The 21,283-nt window shown below is 37.1% G+C and overlaps 1 protein-coding gene across 3 annotated transcripts in view; it reads right to left on the bottom strand.

Annotated features, from left to right (window-relative positions):
* The window catches only part of TASP1 (taspase 1), a 76,805-nt gene that overhangs the window by 16,492 nt on the left and 39,030 nt on the right, over window positions 1-21,283 (bottom strand). For all 3 annotated transcript variants that reach the window (XM_079332048.1, XM_079332049.1, XM_079332050.1), the window contains one exon: window positions 7,415-7,525. In XM_079332048.1, the coding sequence (XP_079188174.1) occupies window positions 7,415-7,525 (111 nt within the window). The remainder of the gene's footprint in view (window positions 1-7,414; window positions 7,526-21,283) is intronic.

Below are 21,283 nucleotides of genomic sequence, written 5' to 3'. Positions count from 1 at the left end.
GTACTTCATCAGAACCCAGCCAGCAAACAGTATTCATAGCAGACAGTATATTTAAGGACACAGTAAAACACTGGGACTGTATGAATGCTCATAATACCAGACAGCAACTACTGATTATAGTTTATAGAGTTGGTGCCACTGAAGTCTTGTTCTAGAAATACTTCCATTAGTTTAATTACTTTTTTTTTTAGGGATTTTGTTTCTTCCACATTCTGAAAAAAATAGATGAAAGGGAAGTCTGTAAATAAGCTAATTACATATTTCTTCATCTTCCCAGTATTTTCATCAATTATGCCATCATGACTGATCAAATTTTCAGTAATCTGAGTAACTTGTACATGATCTTTTGAAATCTTACAAGGCTTTGCAGTATATTTTTTCCATGTAGAGACTCTGCAGTAACACTGCATTTTCAGCAAAATTCTTCCATTTTTACAGGGATTTCTTCACAAGAATGAAATATTCATCTTCAGTGAAACAAGGAATAAAAAAATAAACAATCACTTAAAGCATTTTGTTTCAAAACTTCTTTTGAAAGAGGTATAAATAAGTAATTTAAAACTTGAGCTTCAAGCACATAAGACTTCAGCTTGCAACTTCATCCAAAAAGATGCTCAACCTCTACATGAACAACCGAGAGCCCCAGTTTTGTCAGCATAAATAGCATTTATTTATTGACATTAAACATGGTGTCCATTATATCGCCCTAAGTATGCACACAATTGTTTTCTGAACAAATTACTTCCTTCAATGATTATACACCATGGAAGCTTTATTACAGTCCACAAATCTCAAAGGCTTTGAAGACCACTCAGAAGTTGGAAAACTGTGTTAATTCAGTCTTTGCTGAAGTACACTGCCACCCTACTGCAACTGGAAAACTCCAGAAGAGGATTAACTTAATAACACTGCACCTGATAAAGTGTGATAAAAGTCTGAACTTCAGCACCCATAAAACACAATGGATGGGCAAGACACTGGCTTCTTCAAGAATGACACAGGATGGACCCCTGCACTAGGAAGAAATGTTGGTTATGTCACATGAAACCAGGTCACACTAACTTTGTAACAGTACTACTGGTGTGAGACAGATGAATAAAATGACTTAAAAGGGACTTGCAGCAGGTAATTTGAATGGAGAAATGAACCAAATGTCTTAAAAGATTGTGTTATGGAAACAAAGCAATGATGATGGCAGACATTATCTTTCCTACAGACAAAAACAGCCTTGCTTGCCCTTTGGATCTTCTACACCATGTCATCATCACCTGCAGAATAAACATTATTCTGGACTGGTAGGAAGCCTAAAAAAAGAACATCCCCCTTGTTTTCATCTCCAAACACAAGCAGCAAATGAAGACACAAAGGTTCAGGATCTTCCCACCCACGCCAATTCCCAGGGCCACCCTGCTCCCCCAAAGGCTGCCATTCCCAGAGACATCAGAAGCACATTGTGTGACTACACCCTCACCCAGCCCAAATGCCTTCAGCAGCAACTTCAGCTAAATCATCTCAGTGCAAAATCAGCAATAATACAGTGTATTGCTCCAGTTCACTGCCTAAGTTGTGGGGAATCAACTTCTAAGAAGTGGCAGTAAAAACCAGTTGCCTACAATAATAATATTACAGTATTGTGTTACAGTAAATTTAGGCTGTTTCTTTGCTCTTAAAAATCAAACCTTAATCCAAATTAACTACATGCTGAACAGCATATTGCTTAAAAGCTACTTATTTTCCAATTAAAGCAATTTTTCAAAAATTTTAAGAGAAGGATTCAAATACAATACCTTTTTTAAACAAGGATCTTTCTAGATATGAAGACCTACTGACAATGATTACAATTATGCTGAAGAGTATATTTTAACAGACCAGAGAGTGCAAATGAGTAGGTCTATGGTAAGCAAAATTTCAGACAGCTAAATGCTATGCATCCACCACTAAATCTGTAAAAAATAATGGTACAAAAGCAGTATTACAGTTTATTTCTAAAGAGAATCCGTGTACTGTACACAGGAATTAATTTCAGCCTTCTCAAAACACTGTGAATTCAAAGGTTAGGAACATACTTCATTAATTTAGTTCTAAAACTCATTTTGTTACAGTCAACCCATTGAGAAAAAGAAATAGCAGAGCAGATTTTGTAGAAAATAACAATATAGGTAATAACTTTTTAATATATAAATTTAATTAATATTTCAAGAGAAGGAGTAAGATTGGAACTAAAATACTGCCAGAAGGCAGAATGGCTTCTCATTAGAAGGAAAAAGTGATCTGGCTCCCACTTCCTACATCATTTTTGCTCTCTCTGTACTCTTCAGAAAGACAGATTTTCCTGTACAAATGCAAAATTTAGTTATAATAAAACCAAAATATGCCTGCTAGCCAAAAATACTGTTTTCCACTGTAATAAAATAGAATTGCTGGATAAATCTTTGATCTAATAGCTTGCTAATGACAAAAATCACAAAAACCTGGAGCTTTGAATAGAATTTTAAGTCTCATGAAGCTCAGTGTTCCTTTCCCAGTTACACTGGCATACCACTGAGGAATGTGGCATGAAAAATCCAAAGTAAAACTCCAACTGCAGCATTAATAATGTTAGCACTGACTGGCCACACCAGAGAAGGGTAGGACAAAACCAAACAAACTCCATATTTCATTAGTTTTGGTCAAATCTTCACCTTCCCCAGTCACAGAACAATGTTTTATGAAACACATTTCTTTCCTTCAAAGCTCAACTACTCTGCTATTGCTATGTGACATACAGAAAGCATTATCACATTTTTATTTATATATTTTGCATGTTATTAATCTGCAGCAGTGGTCTCTCAAAAACAAGCAAGCAGGTTTTCACAGCAACTCCACCTTCACTGATCCCATTGATTCCATGAAGTTCTGCCAGAGCTCAACACCATGACCCAGGTTCAGCCACTGATCAGAGAGAGAACTGAGAGATTCCACAAGTGTTAAAGCAAATAAAGGCCTCAACATTCAGCCTTGCTCTGCAGGAGCTACAGTTACAGAAAAAGTAAAAAACACTTTTTCTTCTGTGTCTCTTGTGTGATGAACATTGTTTCCTCCAGATCATGGGATTGGTATGAGTTGCCCACTTCTGATCCTGTGCCTTTTTTCCCCATTTGTAGTTACTGCACAGAACCATTCTAGCACAGATTCAACACTAAGCTGTAAATGAAGTGTTTTATTTACACTTACCCAGCTGAAGGATGAACCAGCTGCTCATCAGATGTTTTACACTGATACTCTTCCATAGCAGAGAAACCATTACCAGCTTCACTGTTTACATCAGCTTTCAAAGGCTTAAAACTTGAACACTGACTGTGCTGTGCTGCAGCCATTAAGTGCTTCAGCAGCACCCAGCTTTAACAGAGGGCAATTAAACAATTCTAAACCATGTGCAGAGTGAAATTCTGACTATTTCAGAACTGTATATAGATCACCTTGGCCACTGGACTGTCAGCTTGTGTATAGAATGTGGTGGTGGTAATGCTGCCACTCTGCTTCTGCTATGTATCCCACTAAACTCCAAGGTAACAATTGAAATAAACATTAGAGGAATACAATAAACACTAAATGAAGCCTGCTTTTATTTTCATGCACCATTACTTGGTGAATATTTAAGCACAAGCTGTCTCAAGTCAGAGATCTTTATATTTCATGATACATTAAGTTACAACGTCTATATTAATTTTTTAAAGAAGCTTCAAGGGAAAACACCTGCACTTTAATTTAGCAGGGAAGATTTCAAGGAATTAAATAACTGAGGATACCACAGACCAATAAAATCCCAATGCTTCTGACATGGAGGAGGATAGGGAGGATCTATTAAAATCCTTGTGGAACACTGCCACATTGTGTTTATGAAACTTCAGGATCACTTCATTCTCTTCTGAATCCTTTTCCTCTCTGTCATGGAGAAGAGTAATAATGCTTCCATAGTTTGTTTTCTCTGCTAGAAAACCACAACAGATACTACAAAGCTTGGAGTGATGCAGCACCAAAGGAAACTATAAAGTACTATAAAGTAACTATAATACTGTGCAATGTCAGTCCCAGTCTTGTTAAAGTACCTTTAACCAGGTACTTTAAGTAAAGGCTTTTTTCTCCCCAGCAAGCATAATTAATAACCAGGAAATCCATATTCTATAATTCCTAGCTGTCTAAAGTCCTGCTCAGAAGAGAGGATTTTGTCACTAAATTTCTAGAAGAGAAGCTGTCAGCGTTATCCTTCTGCTATTATCTTTCTGCAGACTTCACTCAACTGAAGCACAGTTTAAAAATACAAGAACAGAGAAACATATTTCCACTAAGCAAAAAACAAATATCAGATTCAAACTATGTCTTTCAGCTCATTATTCTCTAATACTTCATAAGTTTTAAAGTACCACTGGTAACGCTGCCATTGTTAAAGCCCAGATTTCCCGCCAATGAGATGACACAAATATTTACTCTAAGTCTACATTCCACAAACTTGGCTGCATTTGAAAGGAATGATGAGTAACAAAATCCTCTGTTCTTCTGTTTGGAAGGTATCTGTGTTTACAGAACACCATTCTTTAACTGTGAACCAAGCCCTTCGTGCTCTTTGACTAAAGATATGGAGGCCGTTCCATTTACAAAAAGTCTAAATTTAATTTCTCTCACCTCTGATTCAACCATCAGTTGTGCATTCTCCACAGTAAGCTGGCTCTGAGAAAGGATGAGAGAAGCACATCTGACATGAGTACCTGCTGTTTAAACAGCACTCACTGTCTAAGCCAGGCATTCCCTAGCTGGAAGGATTCCCAGGGCTCTGCAGAAACTCGGAGAGTCCTGTAAACAGGAAGCACCATCTGATGGCAACTGCCAAAATCAGCTGTTCATTGCTCTGACACCAGTAACATACATTCTGACTTCTGATGAAACATTGCTAAAGGCTGGGGATTTTTCCAACGCCTTGGTCCATTATAATTCTAGTGACAATTTGACTAGACCAAAAAGCAGGCCTCTAAGGAAGGCAAGGGGAGCATCCATGCCATCACCAAGGAGTCTATTATCCCATTTTATCCTGCTGTTCCACAGTAAGAAACCCTGCACCATGCCACACATCCTGTGCTATCAACTAGCACATCATCTATGAGAAGTCACAGCAAAAAACCCTATTTAGTATAAACCTACTCTTTTAAGTGTAATGCCATTTTTTAGCTGTCACACTCTATTTGCTGCATGCATCTTTTCATTTCATCTGCAGAATTGCCAAGATCTCCAAAATTTCACTATCAGCTGCAAACTCAATGCTGTGACACTTCTAACCAGCAAGATGTATCTGGATTTTGATGTTTTCCTCGATTAGTCTTCATTCCCAGGACAGCTCAGGACAAATTAAGATTTTATGTTTTCTAATCCAAGCATTTCACCTACACAAAAAACAAAGGTGGCTGTGTCTTTTTTCCCCACATCAGCACTGCTCAGAGTATAAATCAGCAGATATTACACATTTCTGCTGTCAGCCAGCAGAAGCCTGCAGTGGTAAGTTTCTGAAAATACAAGACCTGTCCTGAATTAAAACTTCAGAAAGGAATTACAAAGCATTCATATATATGTTATATAAATTAGTTTTTTCAAATTTTCCTTTCATGAAGAGCATTAATTTCATCCTGTCTCTCAGTCTTTTCATTTTCTGCTGTTTAGCTGGTTTAGTGTTCTCCCAAGGCAGTAACACATCACACTGATATCCTGGTGCCTCTGTCTTTACAGCTCCTCTTTCCCTGCAATTGATAGTTCTGGTTTAACAAAAACTGCAGCAACATTTAATAGACTCTTATCTCCAACAGAAACATTTTTCACATTTCCACTAAAGAACACAATATATATATCACATAGGAGCCAGTTAACATTCAAATGAAAACATCTGTTATGCAAAGTGGTGGCAAAATATGTTTGCATTAAACAGCAAAATGAGAATTGTGTTTTTTGCTAACCATTACCAAACAGAACAAAAACCCAGAAAACTGAAAGCAACTGAAAGAAGACACCTTTAGCTATAAATTTTTGGCTTTTATCAGCCCAGTAGCTGATACTGATTACATTAGTAGCTTTCCATCTTGTGTGTGCACATGCATTAATATCAAATTGCAAAAGGCCACATACAATTTGGGCTTGCTTTTAGTACTCTTACAACAAACAGCAAATGAATTTTGAGAGCATGGACTAAAGACCTGACTTTCCTAAAGTCAGGCCACTTCCATCAACATCTGCAAAGCAGGTTACAAATTGGCAAAGCTACCACAAGCATATTTCCTAAACACTTCTTTTGGGTACACAAATTCCTAATGTTGTGCCACTATGCACTAGAATGAGTGATTAAATATTAAAAAAACTAAACTTTTGCTGCTTGGATTAGAATCTTTTTGGGGAACACAGAGTGCTCTGCACTCTTACAACACCTAGAAATGAGCAGCAGATAATCAAGTGCAGTCTTCCAGTGCAAAGGTGACTTCCCCTCAAACAGTCAAATGTCAGAACCAGAATCCAACATGGATTCAACACCATAAGAAGGTGTGATGCATTGCTTGCCAAAACCAAGGGCATCAGTCCCCGGGACCCCAAAAGGTGAGTCCATGACCCTTTTTCAGTTCCTAATTAAAGTATCACAAAATGAGCTTTGGCAACACAGTTTACAAGTATTCTGTTCTCCATAAGAAATTCTAAAGATGAAAATTGTCTCTGGATTCTAAAGCTTGAAAATTTTTAAGGGGTCTGAAAACACTACAAGTCAACATATACACCACAAGCTTCACTGGAATTTTCAGAAGGGCAAGACTTTATGGTTATTTTAAAAATTTACATTCATGTTTTGCTTACAACTCGTGGAAAGAAAACAAGATCTGTATTTACTAAAAATTGAAGACATATTGCACAATTCTCTTAAATAAAAAAAAACCTGTTTTCTTAACAAAGCCTATGTCACTTTTTCAAGAGATTAATTTTATGGTGCAAATAACAAATCAGAATCTGTCTGTCCAAAGCATTTAATTAGAACATAAAATGGTTTTGAGGTCCACTTTTTTTAAAAGGGTTAACATGATGAATAATTTTTATTAGTCCTCCTAACCCATCAATTCTAAAATATGCAATTGTACACCACAGCCCATGATTCAGACAGGAAATTCTTTCTTCAAACCTCTCCGGGTATTCCATGACTCACATAACAATTGAGGTATTTCCAAGGGTTTTCCTTTAAATTTCCTAATATATTCTTCTGTAGTTTAACATTTTTCAGATGTAACACAACACTAAATCTGAAGCAAACTGCAACACAAGGCTTCAACAAAGATTGCAAGAATAAGTATTTTTATTTAATAGAGTTACTTGCATGTTCAACAATGTTGGGTGACAATTAGGGCCATATACTCACCAATAAACTTGTTTTGCATAGTCTCTAGGAGAGCTTGGTGGGCATCCTCTGTTTGCAAAGCACATGAACATTCTCTGGCCAGTATGGTTCGGACAAGGTGCTCTCCACAACCTAAAGAAATATTAAGATTTGGAATAGTCAAACTACAGATATCACTATGAAGAAACCCTGTCATTAATTTACATCACATTAATTCAGTTGTGATGATACAAAATCATTAGTTGTGTCATAGTGATGCATATGACAAGTTTATGGCACATATTTTTATTTTTAAAAAAGGTTGACATACAGTCACTCAAAAATTCAACTAAGTCTGTGTTTTTTTCACAACTTTTCTGAAATTTCAACTGCACAAAGTTATAAACCAAAGTTAAATGCAGAAAGAAGAGACAGAGACACTGTCTCTGGCTTGGCATCTCTATCCTGACAGAATCCTCTTACTGATCATTCTCCTGGGAAAGATCCTTGCATGCAACTCTGCAAACTGAGAACCACTTCAGTGACACAGTAACTCCTTTTGCATGACAGAACCTTCTACTGAGTCCATCTGATTCAGCCTTTTTGCAGCAATGGAATACATGAATTCACCCATGCTTTTTTGCCAAAGTGGCTGGTCATTGGACTCCTAACACAAATTCCTGTAATTTTTAAAGGTTTGTCCTTAAGAAAACTAAGAAGCTTCTGCAAACAACCACTTATTGCCTCAGTGCTTTCTGTACTTACCCCTGAAACCTATTTTTGGTGAAGACAAGCAGGTCGTTGCTGCTACTCTTGTTCTGTAGGAACACTTTTCACACCTGCTATTTTTTCTCCTACACCCTTCTCCCTTCCTGTACTGTGCTTTGGGACATACAGCTGCAGCCAAATGGCACCATGCATGTTTGCTGGACCAACTGGAGTTTGCTGGGAAGGAAAACTCACTGCTGATAACTCTTCCATACAGACCAAGGTCATTACACTACTTATGCCTCCTGTTTTTTGAATTTTATCTCAATGACAGAGAAGCAGACAAAGCAGCTAGAAGTTTAACCAAGAGCCAGGTGAACTGTGCTATCCAGTTAGGAAAGAAAAAAAATATAACTAATAGAGAGTTGTAATGTAACAATGATCTTGAATTATCTAAATAATTATAATCTATTAATTGTATTAGCTTTCTTTGGAGAACAGGGGAAACTCACTGGGTATTTAAGGGGAAGTGAGTACTGATCTGATCTGTAGCTTATCAGGGCCTAAAACTACATTAGACACCAGAATACACAGAGAGAAACCATGTACAGTCCATTCACAATTATACATAAACATTTCTAGCATACTGCTCATTAAATACAACAAGATGATGCAAGCACTGGAACCATAAAAAAAAAACAAAACCTGCTATATTAGAGTTGGACTTATTAACTCGGGTACAGTACTACATAAATATAACTACACAGCCTCCAGAAACAAATTTATGGCTGGAAACAATCTAGTTGCTTCCAAGTGGCAGGGAGCTGGAGCTGGTAAGAAGACATCAGGCCTAGGCTGGCTTTAGACAAAGGCAGCTCAGTCTCCATGGGTAACTCACACTTCACTGGAAGCACTAACAAGCCCAGAAGAGAGACACTGGCTGAAGCCAGCCTAGATGTGGCATAAAGAAAACTTTAATAGTTAAACCCAACCCAAAGTGGCTCCTGGGCATCCTGCTGAGTCCCTCATTGCTGTGCATATGCTGAGTTTAGAGCACTGACTGGTTTGGGTACAACGTGACACAAACACGTTGGCAGGTCTGGCACAGTGTATTGCAGCTACTCACAGACTGGTTTCCAGCTCTTCTCACCATTTTGAAACCTAATTCACATGGCAACTTACTCAAAGAATCTCCCTCTCTGGCTACTTGTCACACAATTATACCCTTCCCCTTCAATGCACAGTGAGTTTCCACTGCTCTTCAAAGACTGCTAATACCGATGGAAAAAAAATTACCCCTCTCATTTTCAAGATTTAACCCCCAACAAAAAAACCCACCCTCTGGAGCACTATGGATGCATCAGATGTCAAAGAATCAGCCCAGAGACCAGATTGCCAAAAAACTGTGTACACATGTCCCAAAATCCTGATATGTTCAGTCATCAAAAAAATACCTTGGTCTTCAGTTCTGTGTCCCTGCTAATGGGCAGTGTCTCCTGATTAATACAATTCAGCTAAACTGAGTTGTTTGAAGTGGGGCACTTTGGCATTGAATCTACATACAACTGGCACAACAGAAAGACAAAAAAAATTTCTTTGTATAGCAAACAGATTGAGTAAAAACCAGTTAATAATTTAGAGGAAAATGAAAGAGCCAAAATATAACAACAATTAAACAGTCAAGGAAAGTTGTTCTTGAGAGCACAAGGGAAAAGTGTTTTCATTGAGACTGTCAGCTCTCAAGTTAATGAAAGAAGTGTCCTGGTTAGGAGATAATTTTCAAGAGGCTCAGGCAACAGAGCAACCTCAGCAGCTGCTCACAGGAGGGTCTGTCCATTCATTTGCATCACTACACCCACACTCAGAAGCTTCTGTCCACAACAGAACTGTGACTTATCCACTGTTTATGAACGAGAAACCCCACAAGATGCATTTTACCCATAGATCACGACATGGACATGGCTTTTTTTTAAACTGAGAAACCTTAATCATTGTGAAGTTTTGCTGTAAAGAACAAAACTAAACAGGCACATGCAGGCAAAAACTATTAGTGCCCTTAAAATATAACATGTAATACCTTTAAATATAACTCTGTGAATAAGAAGCAAGGGACTTAGAATAGGAATCAAACAAATGAGACAAATCAGAGTGAGCCTATGCATCTCCATTGCATCAAGTAATAAAACCAGATGTTACTACTTCACAATTTTCAAGTATTTCCCAAAGTGTCATCAAAAAAACAAGGTCCATTTTTTAGCATGACATATAATGTTATTTCCCCCCCTCCCCAAGAGAATGACTTTATTAAAGAGTTCCCATAACATCAAGTCTGCTCCAAGAAAAATTCAGAGAGAGAAAACTTAATATGGGTTAAGAACAGCTGCAGCCCACAGATGTGATCCAGGATCAACCACAAGAAAAGCAGCTTTGCAATTCAACTAACACATCACACATCTCTACATCCCCACAGACAAAGTCATTTCTTTTTGTCATATTTATGTCAACCTATAAGACAGCAAACTTACAGACTGCTGCTGGCAGTGTATATAAAAATCTTTCAACACATCACTTTGCTGGCAGTCTGCAGGGACAAATAACTAAAGAAAACAATCCCCCCATTTGGAAAAGAAAAATTTGTTAGTGTAGTTTTTGATGTAGGAACATCTATTTTGAAGAAGGAAAAAAAAACCAACTAAGCAGTGTTTCACATACTTTAACCAGATACAGTCTGAGGGAAAGAATTACACTTTCTATTATCTCAGGTCAGAACCAAACTTCTTGGAGGTTTAGCAGATCTCTACATTTCTATAGCCTCTAACTGGGGACACACTGTAGATAATACTAGGACGAATGTAACATTACTACAGCAATCCAAACTGATTTATAACTCACAATATAAAGTTGTGGGTTCAAATTTATACTTTAGTCTAACTTCAGTCTAACTGCCAGCATTAGCCAACTTCCAAAATGTTATATTAACATGACTCAAGACAGCAACTCCAGTGAAAGCTACTTAAACACATTTCCAAATCATGCACACAAGTTGATGAAAATGTAAATCTGGTTAATTTGCTTAACTATCTCACATTGTACTACATTTAACTGCAAGTGTTAATACATTTGGCCTTTCTTTCACTGAATATTACTACAACCAAAGTAAGAAGGACACCCACTAAGAATTTTTCAATTCTACATTAAAGTCTCAAATACATTAATTTTAGTAACTTTCCTGTAAACAGAGTTTAAATCCTTTTACTATCTTTTCCCAGTTATGATGATGACTTCTTCAGTAACCTGAAGCTCATTATATTTCAGAAATGAATATTTTGCAATGCCAGACAAATGCTTCCCTAAGACTTCACTCATGAGTGACTCAAATGGAGATGACTAGCTGGAAAAATTTACTGGGTTAATTTAGTGCTTCACACTGAAATAACTGTTTCATAAAGTAAACAAATTATTTTCCTAACACAGTAATATCCTGCAAACACGTTGCCTACTTGTAACTTCTCTGCTGGCAAAAATACTACTGTTGGAACTGTTTTTGTTCATGTTTGCAGAGCTTAGTGCAATTAACTGCCTTCTTCTAAAATTGCTACTGGCCAATGGAAAAATGCTTCTACAGAAAACAAACAGTTTGTAGAGATCATTTTGATAAATCATGCCTGACAAATTTGGTGACCTTCTAAAATGAGGTTACAGCATTGGAAGAGCAACTAGTAATAGGACAAGGGGGAATGTCTTTACAATGATGAAGGGTATATTTAAATCAGATATTAGGAAGAAATGAGGGTGGTGAGACACTGGAACTGGCTGCCCAGGGAAGTTCTGAATGGAACTTCCATTCAATTCCATCCCTGGAATTGTACATGGCCAGGCTGGATGGGGCTTCAAGCAACTTGTTCTAGTGGAAGGTGTTCCTGCCCATGGCAGGGTGGTGAAACATGATGATCTTTAGGGTCCCTCTCAACCCAAACCACTCTAAGATACTACAAAAAATAAGTTTCTAGTCTCCTAGATTAAGGGGACAGAAAGATTACTAAAGGCTTCAGGAATATATGGCAACAGATTCCAATGACAAGGGAAGGAAAGAAGAATGAAGCTTAATAGTCACAACACCTTTATTTTGTAAACAAACTACAAACACAGACAAAACTCTAAAAGATCCCAGAAAACCTATCTTCAACCAGAAGCTTCTACTCCTGTCTGAAAATTACTTGAAGATGACATCCAAAATCACTTGAAGATCATACAGAAACACCAACACTGATTTTCAGAGATACATCTTGGATCATGCCACAATACAGTTTTTAATGCAATGCTTCTTTCAAAGTGCCAGGTAGACCAAAACTGAAACAGAACTCCCCTTTTCTGTGAATATTGAAATGTACAATTTCTGAGAATAATACAATTTCACCACCTATTCAAATGCTCCTCATTGATTACTATAAGATTTGCATAACCTTTTTTTTTCACAGTCTCTCTTCCTTATTATCCTACTATAATTTAGCTGTTCTGAATGTATCAGTAGTTCCCTCGAGTTACTATTTCAGCAGTAGTAATTTGCTAGTTAGTCTATGCACAATTTCCATAACAACCAAGTTGTTATGGAAGTTGTAAGGGGGAAGGGAGGGATTTATGATATTTTTGTTTTAATTAAGGTTGTTAACATCTTCAATTTTTAGCTATTATATTAGATACTATCTTACACTGCATACAATTCTGAAAAAAGGTAAGAAATCAGAGCCATAATTTTTAAATTTTAATCTTTGTGTATCAAGCAGTAACTCATACTCAATTCACAGGTTAAACAAACCTTAACTTGCTACAGAATTGGATCTTGCTTTAAGTTTCATATGCAAGAAACTAAGGATTAAACCACCGGGAGTTTTTTCCTCAGCATAGTGACTTCTCAAGAAGATTTCTAATGCTTGAAATAACCACAACAAGAGGAGAAAAGCCAGCAGAATATACACTGAACATCCCATACAATGTGTGCTCTGCATCTTATAATGTTCCTCCCATGGAACCAAGATGGCAAAGGAAAGGAAGGTCCTGTGCAAAGCCAGGGCCTCCGAGCAGCGTGTCAGAGAGAAATTGTTTTTCTGCTTCTTTTGATGGGAGATGCTTTCAAGTCAGAAAATTAGAAACAGGTGTGCCAGAGGGCACACACACATCCATGCAGCACACTGAAAAACACACGTTTTCAATTTTCAGACATGAAAGAGGCTCCTGTTGAATGGAAGGAGAAATGAAAATCGAGTTTGCTTTCTGCGAGCCACAAGCAGAGCTCATGGAGCTCTGACAGGCTGCAGGAGCCTGTCTAGCTATGAAACACACAGTACCTCAACACAAAGTGTGGGAACTTGTTTTAAAAGAGTACAGAATGGAAATTTGCATTACACACATACAGTCAAGAATGGAAAAATTAATCTGGTTTACTCCACTGCCAAAGTATGACTCTTGGCTTTTCAGAAGCTGAAGACAGAAGCTACAGGTTATCTGTGTTTTATCAGCTATTCTACACAGCACTGTCTGAACCTGGCCCTGTTGTTTCTGTCCTATTAAGCTTTGATGTTATTTTCAGTTCAAAAGTAGTCCCTAAAGTGTCAGTTATCCTGGATAACTGCTAGCTATCCCTAATGGAAACACAGTAAAACCTGTATTTCAGTAAGCTCTCATCATCATTTCCAGCATCTCTAGAAAGAGCTGACTAAAAACTTGTAAGCCAGTAATTTTAAAAAACAAAATACAGTACAATAAAAATATTTAGCTGGCAAGACACTGATACAAGTAGTTACATATTGAAATAAAACTTTAATGTGTAATTCTCAAAAGACAAAAGGCTGCAGCCTAGCAGAATGCACTACAGCATTAAAGTTACATAGCTTTTAGCTTTTCTTGTTCCTATCAGCTGCTGTATCTTGTCTTCATACCAGCAGGGGAAATTTTTTAATTACTGACATACTGCCACAAAAAACACCTGCAAACACAGTCCCTTCCAATTCCTAAAGCACTGATCCTAGAGGGCTCAATGGAGCACATTCCTGCTGCAGACAGTATATTCTTAGATGATTTACCTACTAAGAAAATGCAATGGAAATTTTCCAAAAGGTTTAAACTTTAGTAAATTTGGGCAGGTTTCAAAGATAACAAAAGACAAATTCAACATGCAGACAAACTTGTGTCTAAAGTATCTCCTCTAATGAAAGGTAGGAAGACACTTATGTCTTCAAGTTTTTAATATAAAAAATCAACTAATCACTCTAAAGAACATCTCATTCAACTTTTCTACAAATTTACACATCTGAAAAAAAAAAAGGTTAGAAAGATACAGCACCAAAAGAATGAATCCTTAAGTTCTAAATAGTGATACATGGCAGATAAAAAGCTTCTTGTTTGAGTTACAATGAACAAAAAGAATTTCGGATGTACCTCCAAGAGAGGTTAGTTAGAATGAAGAAAAAATGTAGTCCCTTAAAAAGTATGTCATTTTTATATTCTTCATTACATTTAATACATTTTTGAAAGATTAATTTCAGTTAAGCTGTAAAGAAAGAAGCACTTTTGCCTAGGCCTTCCTCAGAAACTTTGCTGCTACTGATCTCTGTAAAAGCACTACACCTCACCAAATTATTTAATTTTTGTCATATGAAACTTATAGGGAAGGAAGCAGGACTGTAGGTTTTGTGTTTGGTTTTATACCACTCACTCTTAAATCCCAGAAAAATGTTTCAGACATAGAAAGGGAGCTCAGTCTGCCAACATCTCCAATTCACTTTCCATCCTTGTACCTATTTCACTTGGGCAAGGCACAGCAGCAGGGCCAGGATGAAAGGTCCAGAGCAGATGCTGCAAAGCTGCCCAGGATACAAAATCTGTGCCTTCTGCAGGAGGCTACAACTTGCACAAGCCTGTGCACCTTCAAGCCTAACAAATATTGTAACATCAGGGCAAGTTAAAATTTCAAGAGGCAATAAGCACTCTGGTTTTTGTATCCATTCAGTTCTGCTTCCCAACAAGATTTCCAAAGGTAATTCAAATCACCACTCAGATCATTGTGTGGACAAGCCACTCAGCCCTGAACATTGTACTGTGTTTTAATTGTAAAGTCTGCAGTACTGTGTTTAACTGACTGCTTCTCAATCCCACCATTCCCACAAATCATCTCTGCCTGGGGCTTCCTCTCTCTTCTCCCAGACTCGTGGTGGTGCTGAGTTAGTTCACACACCACATGCTACAGCACTGGAGCCTCCCAACTGCATTTGGACACACAGGCTGAATGAACTCTTGACAGAAACTTTCACTTCACAGGTAAATACTGATCTGTCTGAAGACAGACGTCCTCTTCCTCCACCCTACCTTACCCTTCACAGAAACAATGACATAACTCTTCTCCATATGCAGCTGCTTCATCTGTGATGCATTAAATTACCTCTTATTCTCCAAATCTTACAGGACCAGACTGATTTTGAGATATAACACATATGTCTACCAAGAGATTAATTGTATCATGATATCCATCTCACACAGTGTAGCTCAAACAATCTGCACAGGATACAAGATTTGCATGTGAAATTGCTCAGGGCATTTGGGAGCATGGACTCAGTGGGACAGACCAGACAGACAAAGCTGCACTTGTGTGTTATATAAGGGCTAATAGCACATGCAAGCTTGAAGCAAGAATTATAATCACATTATAAATGTAATTCACTGGCACAAGTTGCTCAGAGAAACCGTGGATGCCCCATCCCTGGAACCGTTTGAGCCAGGCTGGATGGAACTCTGAGCAACCCAGTCTAGAAGATATCCCTGCCCAGGGTAGAGGTGTTCCCATCCATTTAGGTCCTTCCAACATAAACCATTCCATGATTCTACAAAACAGCACTAACCAGCTATTCACTTGCTGAATCCTAACACAGCCACTACTGCCCTCAACAAAAAGGAATCACAAAGGTGAAGGTATGCATTACAATTCATTTGCATTAAAGCTTTACTGGAAAGTACTGAAAAGTAGGTTTGCACATCACTATGGTTTGTTTGCAAAAGGAGTTTTCAAGTAGGAATCTACAAATCAGTGAATTCCATAAGGAGACCAAAATGCTGGCTGAGAGCATAGCTCAACAAACAATTCAACAACCACAGCCCACCTCTGCACAGGTGTCATTCCTACTCCATCTTATTCCACCTTAAACATTCCTTACTGCCTGCAAAAACACCCATAAGACACACAATGGACTAGAAAGAGCAATAGATGTGAACACACAATTTAAGCAGGAAAAGTGAATAGAGTAATTCCCTTATTGCATTTTTCCCTTATTATCCATTTCTAAAACAACAGAAACCTCCTTGAGCAGGAGGCTGCACTAGACCTCCAGAGGTTCCTTTCAAACTAAACAATTCTGTGATGCTTCATAACACAAAGTGTGCTATTTTTCCTCCATGGAATGATGCATTTTTTGTACAAATGTATAACCAACACAACTTTTAAAGTATTATGATCTAATCTCTAAAATGCCTTTATGACAACAGAGGCCACTGCTTTTGTCGTGAGACCTTAACAGTTTTTTAGGATCTTGGTGAATTCACCAAGACAAGAAACTGTGAATGAAGTTTACACAGAATAAATAGAGTTTGTACACATTTCCCTAAAATACTGCTGTTTTCTCTGATTTTCATTCCATTCAAGAAAAGATTCTGTGCAGGGGAGAATAGCAAGACACTGAAAGACTTTTCCCAGACAGAATCCTCAACTACACCTCATAAATGAATCTGGTATTTCCAGAAATCTGATATCCCTGCTACCTTCTCTTCTCAATAAAATATCATTCTGGCTCGGCCCTGAAACCAAATTATGTTTGTTAGCATCCTTAATTTTTCTGAATTAGCCCAGTTTATATCAAGTTTTTACTACTTCTTCTTCTTTGGGATCATAAATTAGGTTGTATTTTAAATCTCCCTAGGATAAACTATGTGCCTTGCTTGTACCAAATAGTCTCTTCAAATACATTTTACTAAAAGCTGGAGATTTTGCAGCTTTGTGCCACAGAATCTCTCATTTTGTCAATAATGCAAGACCTTCTATCTTCAGAAATGCAATATTAAAGGTTTGCTGGCTTAAAGGGCTGCTACCTAGACATAAAACACACTCATCCTTTGCATGCTTTCCATTTCCTGCTGTTGTAAAGATGAAATGAATGCAAGACATGATTTTCAGTCTCTACACTCCCACTTGTAGATTCCACTCAGGGCCCCATTTGCAAAGCATCCTGCATTAGCTGTTATTTTAATTTTATATTTATCTTAATATTTATTGTTAAGGTTCTACATAACCAAAGAGAATTGCTGTTTTTCAATTTATCTCCTAGGGAAAATACAGCCTGCCTCTTACCCCAGCAGTACTACTTTTGGCACAGTTAGTGAATGAATATTCACAATCATCATGAATATTCCAGCTGGGTAGGAGATTCAGTGTCACACTTGATATTATTTTCAATGAGAAGAATATGCACAAAGTCTTTGATTCTTATTATGCTCAGGAAAAAATAGGAAATGTTTTCTTCAAGTACAGCCAAAAAAATGGACTATTGTTTTTCCTGTGGTTGGGTTTTGTTCACAAATGTTTTCCCTCCAAATAATACCCATCTTCCTGTGTTTACATTCATATACCAACAAAAACACCCACTAAAGAGTTCCAAGCAGCCTTAGGAGAGTTCTGGCCTCTTTCTGGGGGGAGGTGGTGGGGGTGCTTAAAGGGGAGCCTGTTTTGTTTGTGTCTGTGTGCACACATGCATGCAAAAGCTTTTAAACACCACAGATTTGCCTTCCACTACCTTGATCCAAAACTCAGCTTAGCTGTTAATTACATTTACACTAAATAAAGGCCACTTTATTTAAAGGTGATGCTCAGCTCATTTCACAAGCTTTCACTCTGTCTCTACCACCATTCCTACAGAATGACCCTTGCACTATTATTAAAAGCCATAGTTAAGGTTGCCCAGGTATCTTGGCTGTGCCTAGAACTGCAACATTCCCTGAATTATCCTGAATTTTAATACTGATTTTGAGATACTTAAATTCCTGTAATGTTTATCCTTCAGCTGCCAATGAAGTCCCACAACCATTTTTTCCCCCGACCAAAATATTAATTTAAATATAATTCAGAGTTTATACATCAAAATATCTCAAAAAATGCTGGGAAAAAAAAAACAAAACAGAAAAGCTTTACTTGTTTACACAGAAACTGAATTTCAGACAGAGTTACAGAATAAACCTTGGATTTAAGGCCCCCCAAATTTACAGTCATTCCTAAGTTTCACTAGTGTTTTTAGAAAGTCTCCATCTTTTGATTTCAGTTGTCCCAGGCCCTGTTAAACTATAACCATAAAATATGAAATTTACAATATCCTGTATTTTGTAAACCTTGAAGCAACTTTTGAAAAGCCAAAAAAAAAAAAAAGAAAAAGTAAAACTAAAGACATTGTGGTTAAACAACAGGGCCAAGTGAGTTTTAGAGGTATGAAATTACCATGCAAAAAGTTGAAGTCATGCCCAAACAAGTTCAGAACCACCACCTTTGGCACATTCAACATAAAAACATGATAAAAATGGCCAAAATATTTAAGAAGCAATTTGCTAAGAGGCATAAGAACTAATACCAAATCCTTCCTGAACAGGCAAAAGCAGGAAGCCTCCCAGCAGCCACAGGGTCAGCAGAAGATCCAAGATGTCTTCAAATAATACACAACCATTGAAAAAGAAAAGAAAGCTGCAGGAACTTGGAATTACTTTTAAGTACTTGAGTGGTGACATCTTCCCCAACCTGCTTTTTTTTTTTTTTTTTTTTGAGGCACGTACTGAAAGACATCGAAGCTTCAAATGGAGGACTTAAGAACAAAATTTTTAAAAAATCAAGAATAAAGTCTAATGTATTATTAATTGTGGCATTTAAAATAAAACTTGTCCTTTTCCAAGGAAGTTTCTACAAAGATAACCACAGAATAAAATAGTTACCAAGAAAATTTGAATGTCTGGTCTTCTAAGAACAAAAAGAGAAATCTTGAGAAGTCACCCTGACCTATTAGAACAAATATATCTCTAGTTTATAAAGTGCCAGTATCACAAATTCCAGAAGCCTGGATAATGCAGTGGGAGGTGCTTTTCCCAGTCCTGTAGTTTTCCCTGGAAACTGCTAACAGCCTCTTCTCCAAACTGTCTGGAGCTCTGGTTCAACCCAATAAATCCATCCCATGTGGAATTCACTGTGCAAGAGTTTGTACTCTGCCTACTTTGAATGACTATTCCAAACTCTTCTTTCTCCACAGCTTTTCCCCAGCCTGTTCAATCACTCATTGATCATCCCTCCCAAGACTCAAAGACATGAACAATTTCTTAAGTACAAACTGAAAAGAGTTTACGAAATCTGACCCTTCAAAATGGCTTGTATGAAACTTGTGCCAAAGAATGTCCTTTTTCATGACTGAATACAGAGCCTGATATAACAAACTCTCAAGGCTTAAATTTCTATTCTCAGCAATCACAAAAAAAAAAGTTTAAAAGTGCAAACCACCACAAAAGAGAAACTTATTATTTCCCAAAGAATTATCCAGCTAAAATTATTTGGTTTAATAGACATTAATACCAAATAGTTTTGAGGATACTTTTCATAAATCTTTAGGGGAATTAGTTTTATTCAAGATTTTTTTAAATTCTAAATGTGATTTGATGAGTCAGCTATTCTCTGAAGTCATGTAACAATAAACATTAAACATTACTCAATAACCACAGCAACCACCATCTAATTTCATTCTTTTTTTCTTTTCCCCACAAAACGAAAAAAAATTCCCTGTAGAAGCTATTAGATTTGTGCCAAATTTATGAGTCAAACACAAATTAAAATAAATAGACATGTGAAATTAAAACAAAAAAATGTTTGAATATTGTGAAAATCAGAGAAATTTAAACTGACTATATGTTTCTTTAATGTACATCTTTTAAATACATCTACATACAGGTGCAAATGAATGCAAAATGAAACATAAAATGAATGTGCATGCACACAGTTTTTATTTATATATAACAGGCAAACTGCATTTGTTGCTGGTTTTTAAAACATGAATGTCCACACAAAACCCCTTTGGAAACCTACAAGAGGGGAGTATAATCACTATTACAAATCCAGTCTAGTCCAGGTTTAGTTACATCAAGGGACAGTGGTGATTTCTATTTAGAAGCACTGCCCATCCTGGAGCTTCCTAAATCAAGGAATCTTCTGGAGTTTAGACAATACATTTGTTTTCTAAATATTTAACAATTATATATCTTAATGCATTATTCCCTTCCTTGCCATGGCAGTTTCACCTGAACATTTGCAGATGTTTATACCCCCATTCCCATCTCCTGTTGTGAGCCAGCCAAGTCCTAAGTTTCATTCTTTCAACTTTACTTACAACTTAATTTTCCATCCCTTTAGTCCTTAATTAAATTCATGGCTCACATCGTTGGATGTTCATATTTTAAACAAGAGTCAGGCATCAATATATTTTAGAACTGCACTAAACATAAAGTACATTATAAAATAAAACATTATGAGCTTCTGAAATGGAAAAAAGGATGGTATTGATTACAGAAGAGTTCTCACTTCCTGTAAACATTTCTATCTCCCTCTCTCTCACAGACATACACATACTCACTTTAAAGGAAAACCAGAAACAAGAGTTTAATTAAACACCACTAGTCTGAGTTTCAAATCCATGAATGAACAGATGGCCACGCTTCACAGCCTGCCAGCAGGCCACTCCAATTAACTGGGACTGGGATCAGGGTAATGTCATGGAAGTTAGATTTGAATCAAACAAATATCCATACATGTGTGTTTGTGGCAGTTATAAATAGTACTACACTGAAGTATTCAGCACTATACAAAAGTGGTACCAGCAAAAAGAGAGGAGGCTTCTATTCCAGGCCATCATTAAATCTAGTCATCTCCTGTGAGTGCACCAGGATGCTTGTCAGTACTCACAGACTTCAAACCCAGCTGACTTCATAAAGAACAGCTTTAAAGAATTAAATAAAGTTGTTCACTTCAGCTTTTCCCCAAACAATCTCTAATGCTGGACTTGTGCTCACTAATTAATATGGTCCTAAATATTTAAATCTGTTTGGTTACATCAGTAAGCATTTATTAAACTAAAATCAGAACAG

Source organism: Erithacus rubecula, assembly GCF_903797595.1.
Source record: "Erithacus rubecula genome assembly, chromosome: 2".
In the NCBI taxonomy this organism is placed as follows: domain Eukaryota; kingdom Metazoa; phylum Chordata; class Aves; order Passeriformes; family Muscicapidae; genus Erithacus; species Erithacus rubecula.
The sequence above is the reverse complement of the archived record's forward strand: the minus strand, read 5'-3'. Positions and strand labels throughout refer to the sequence as shown.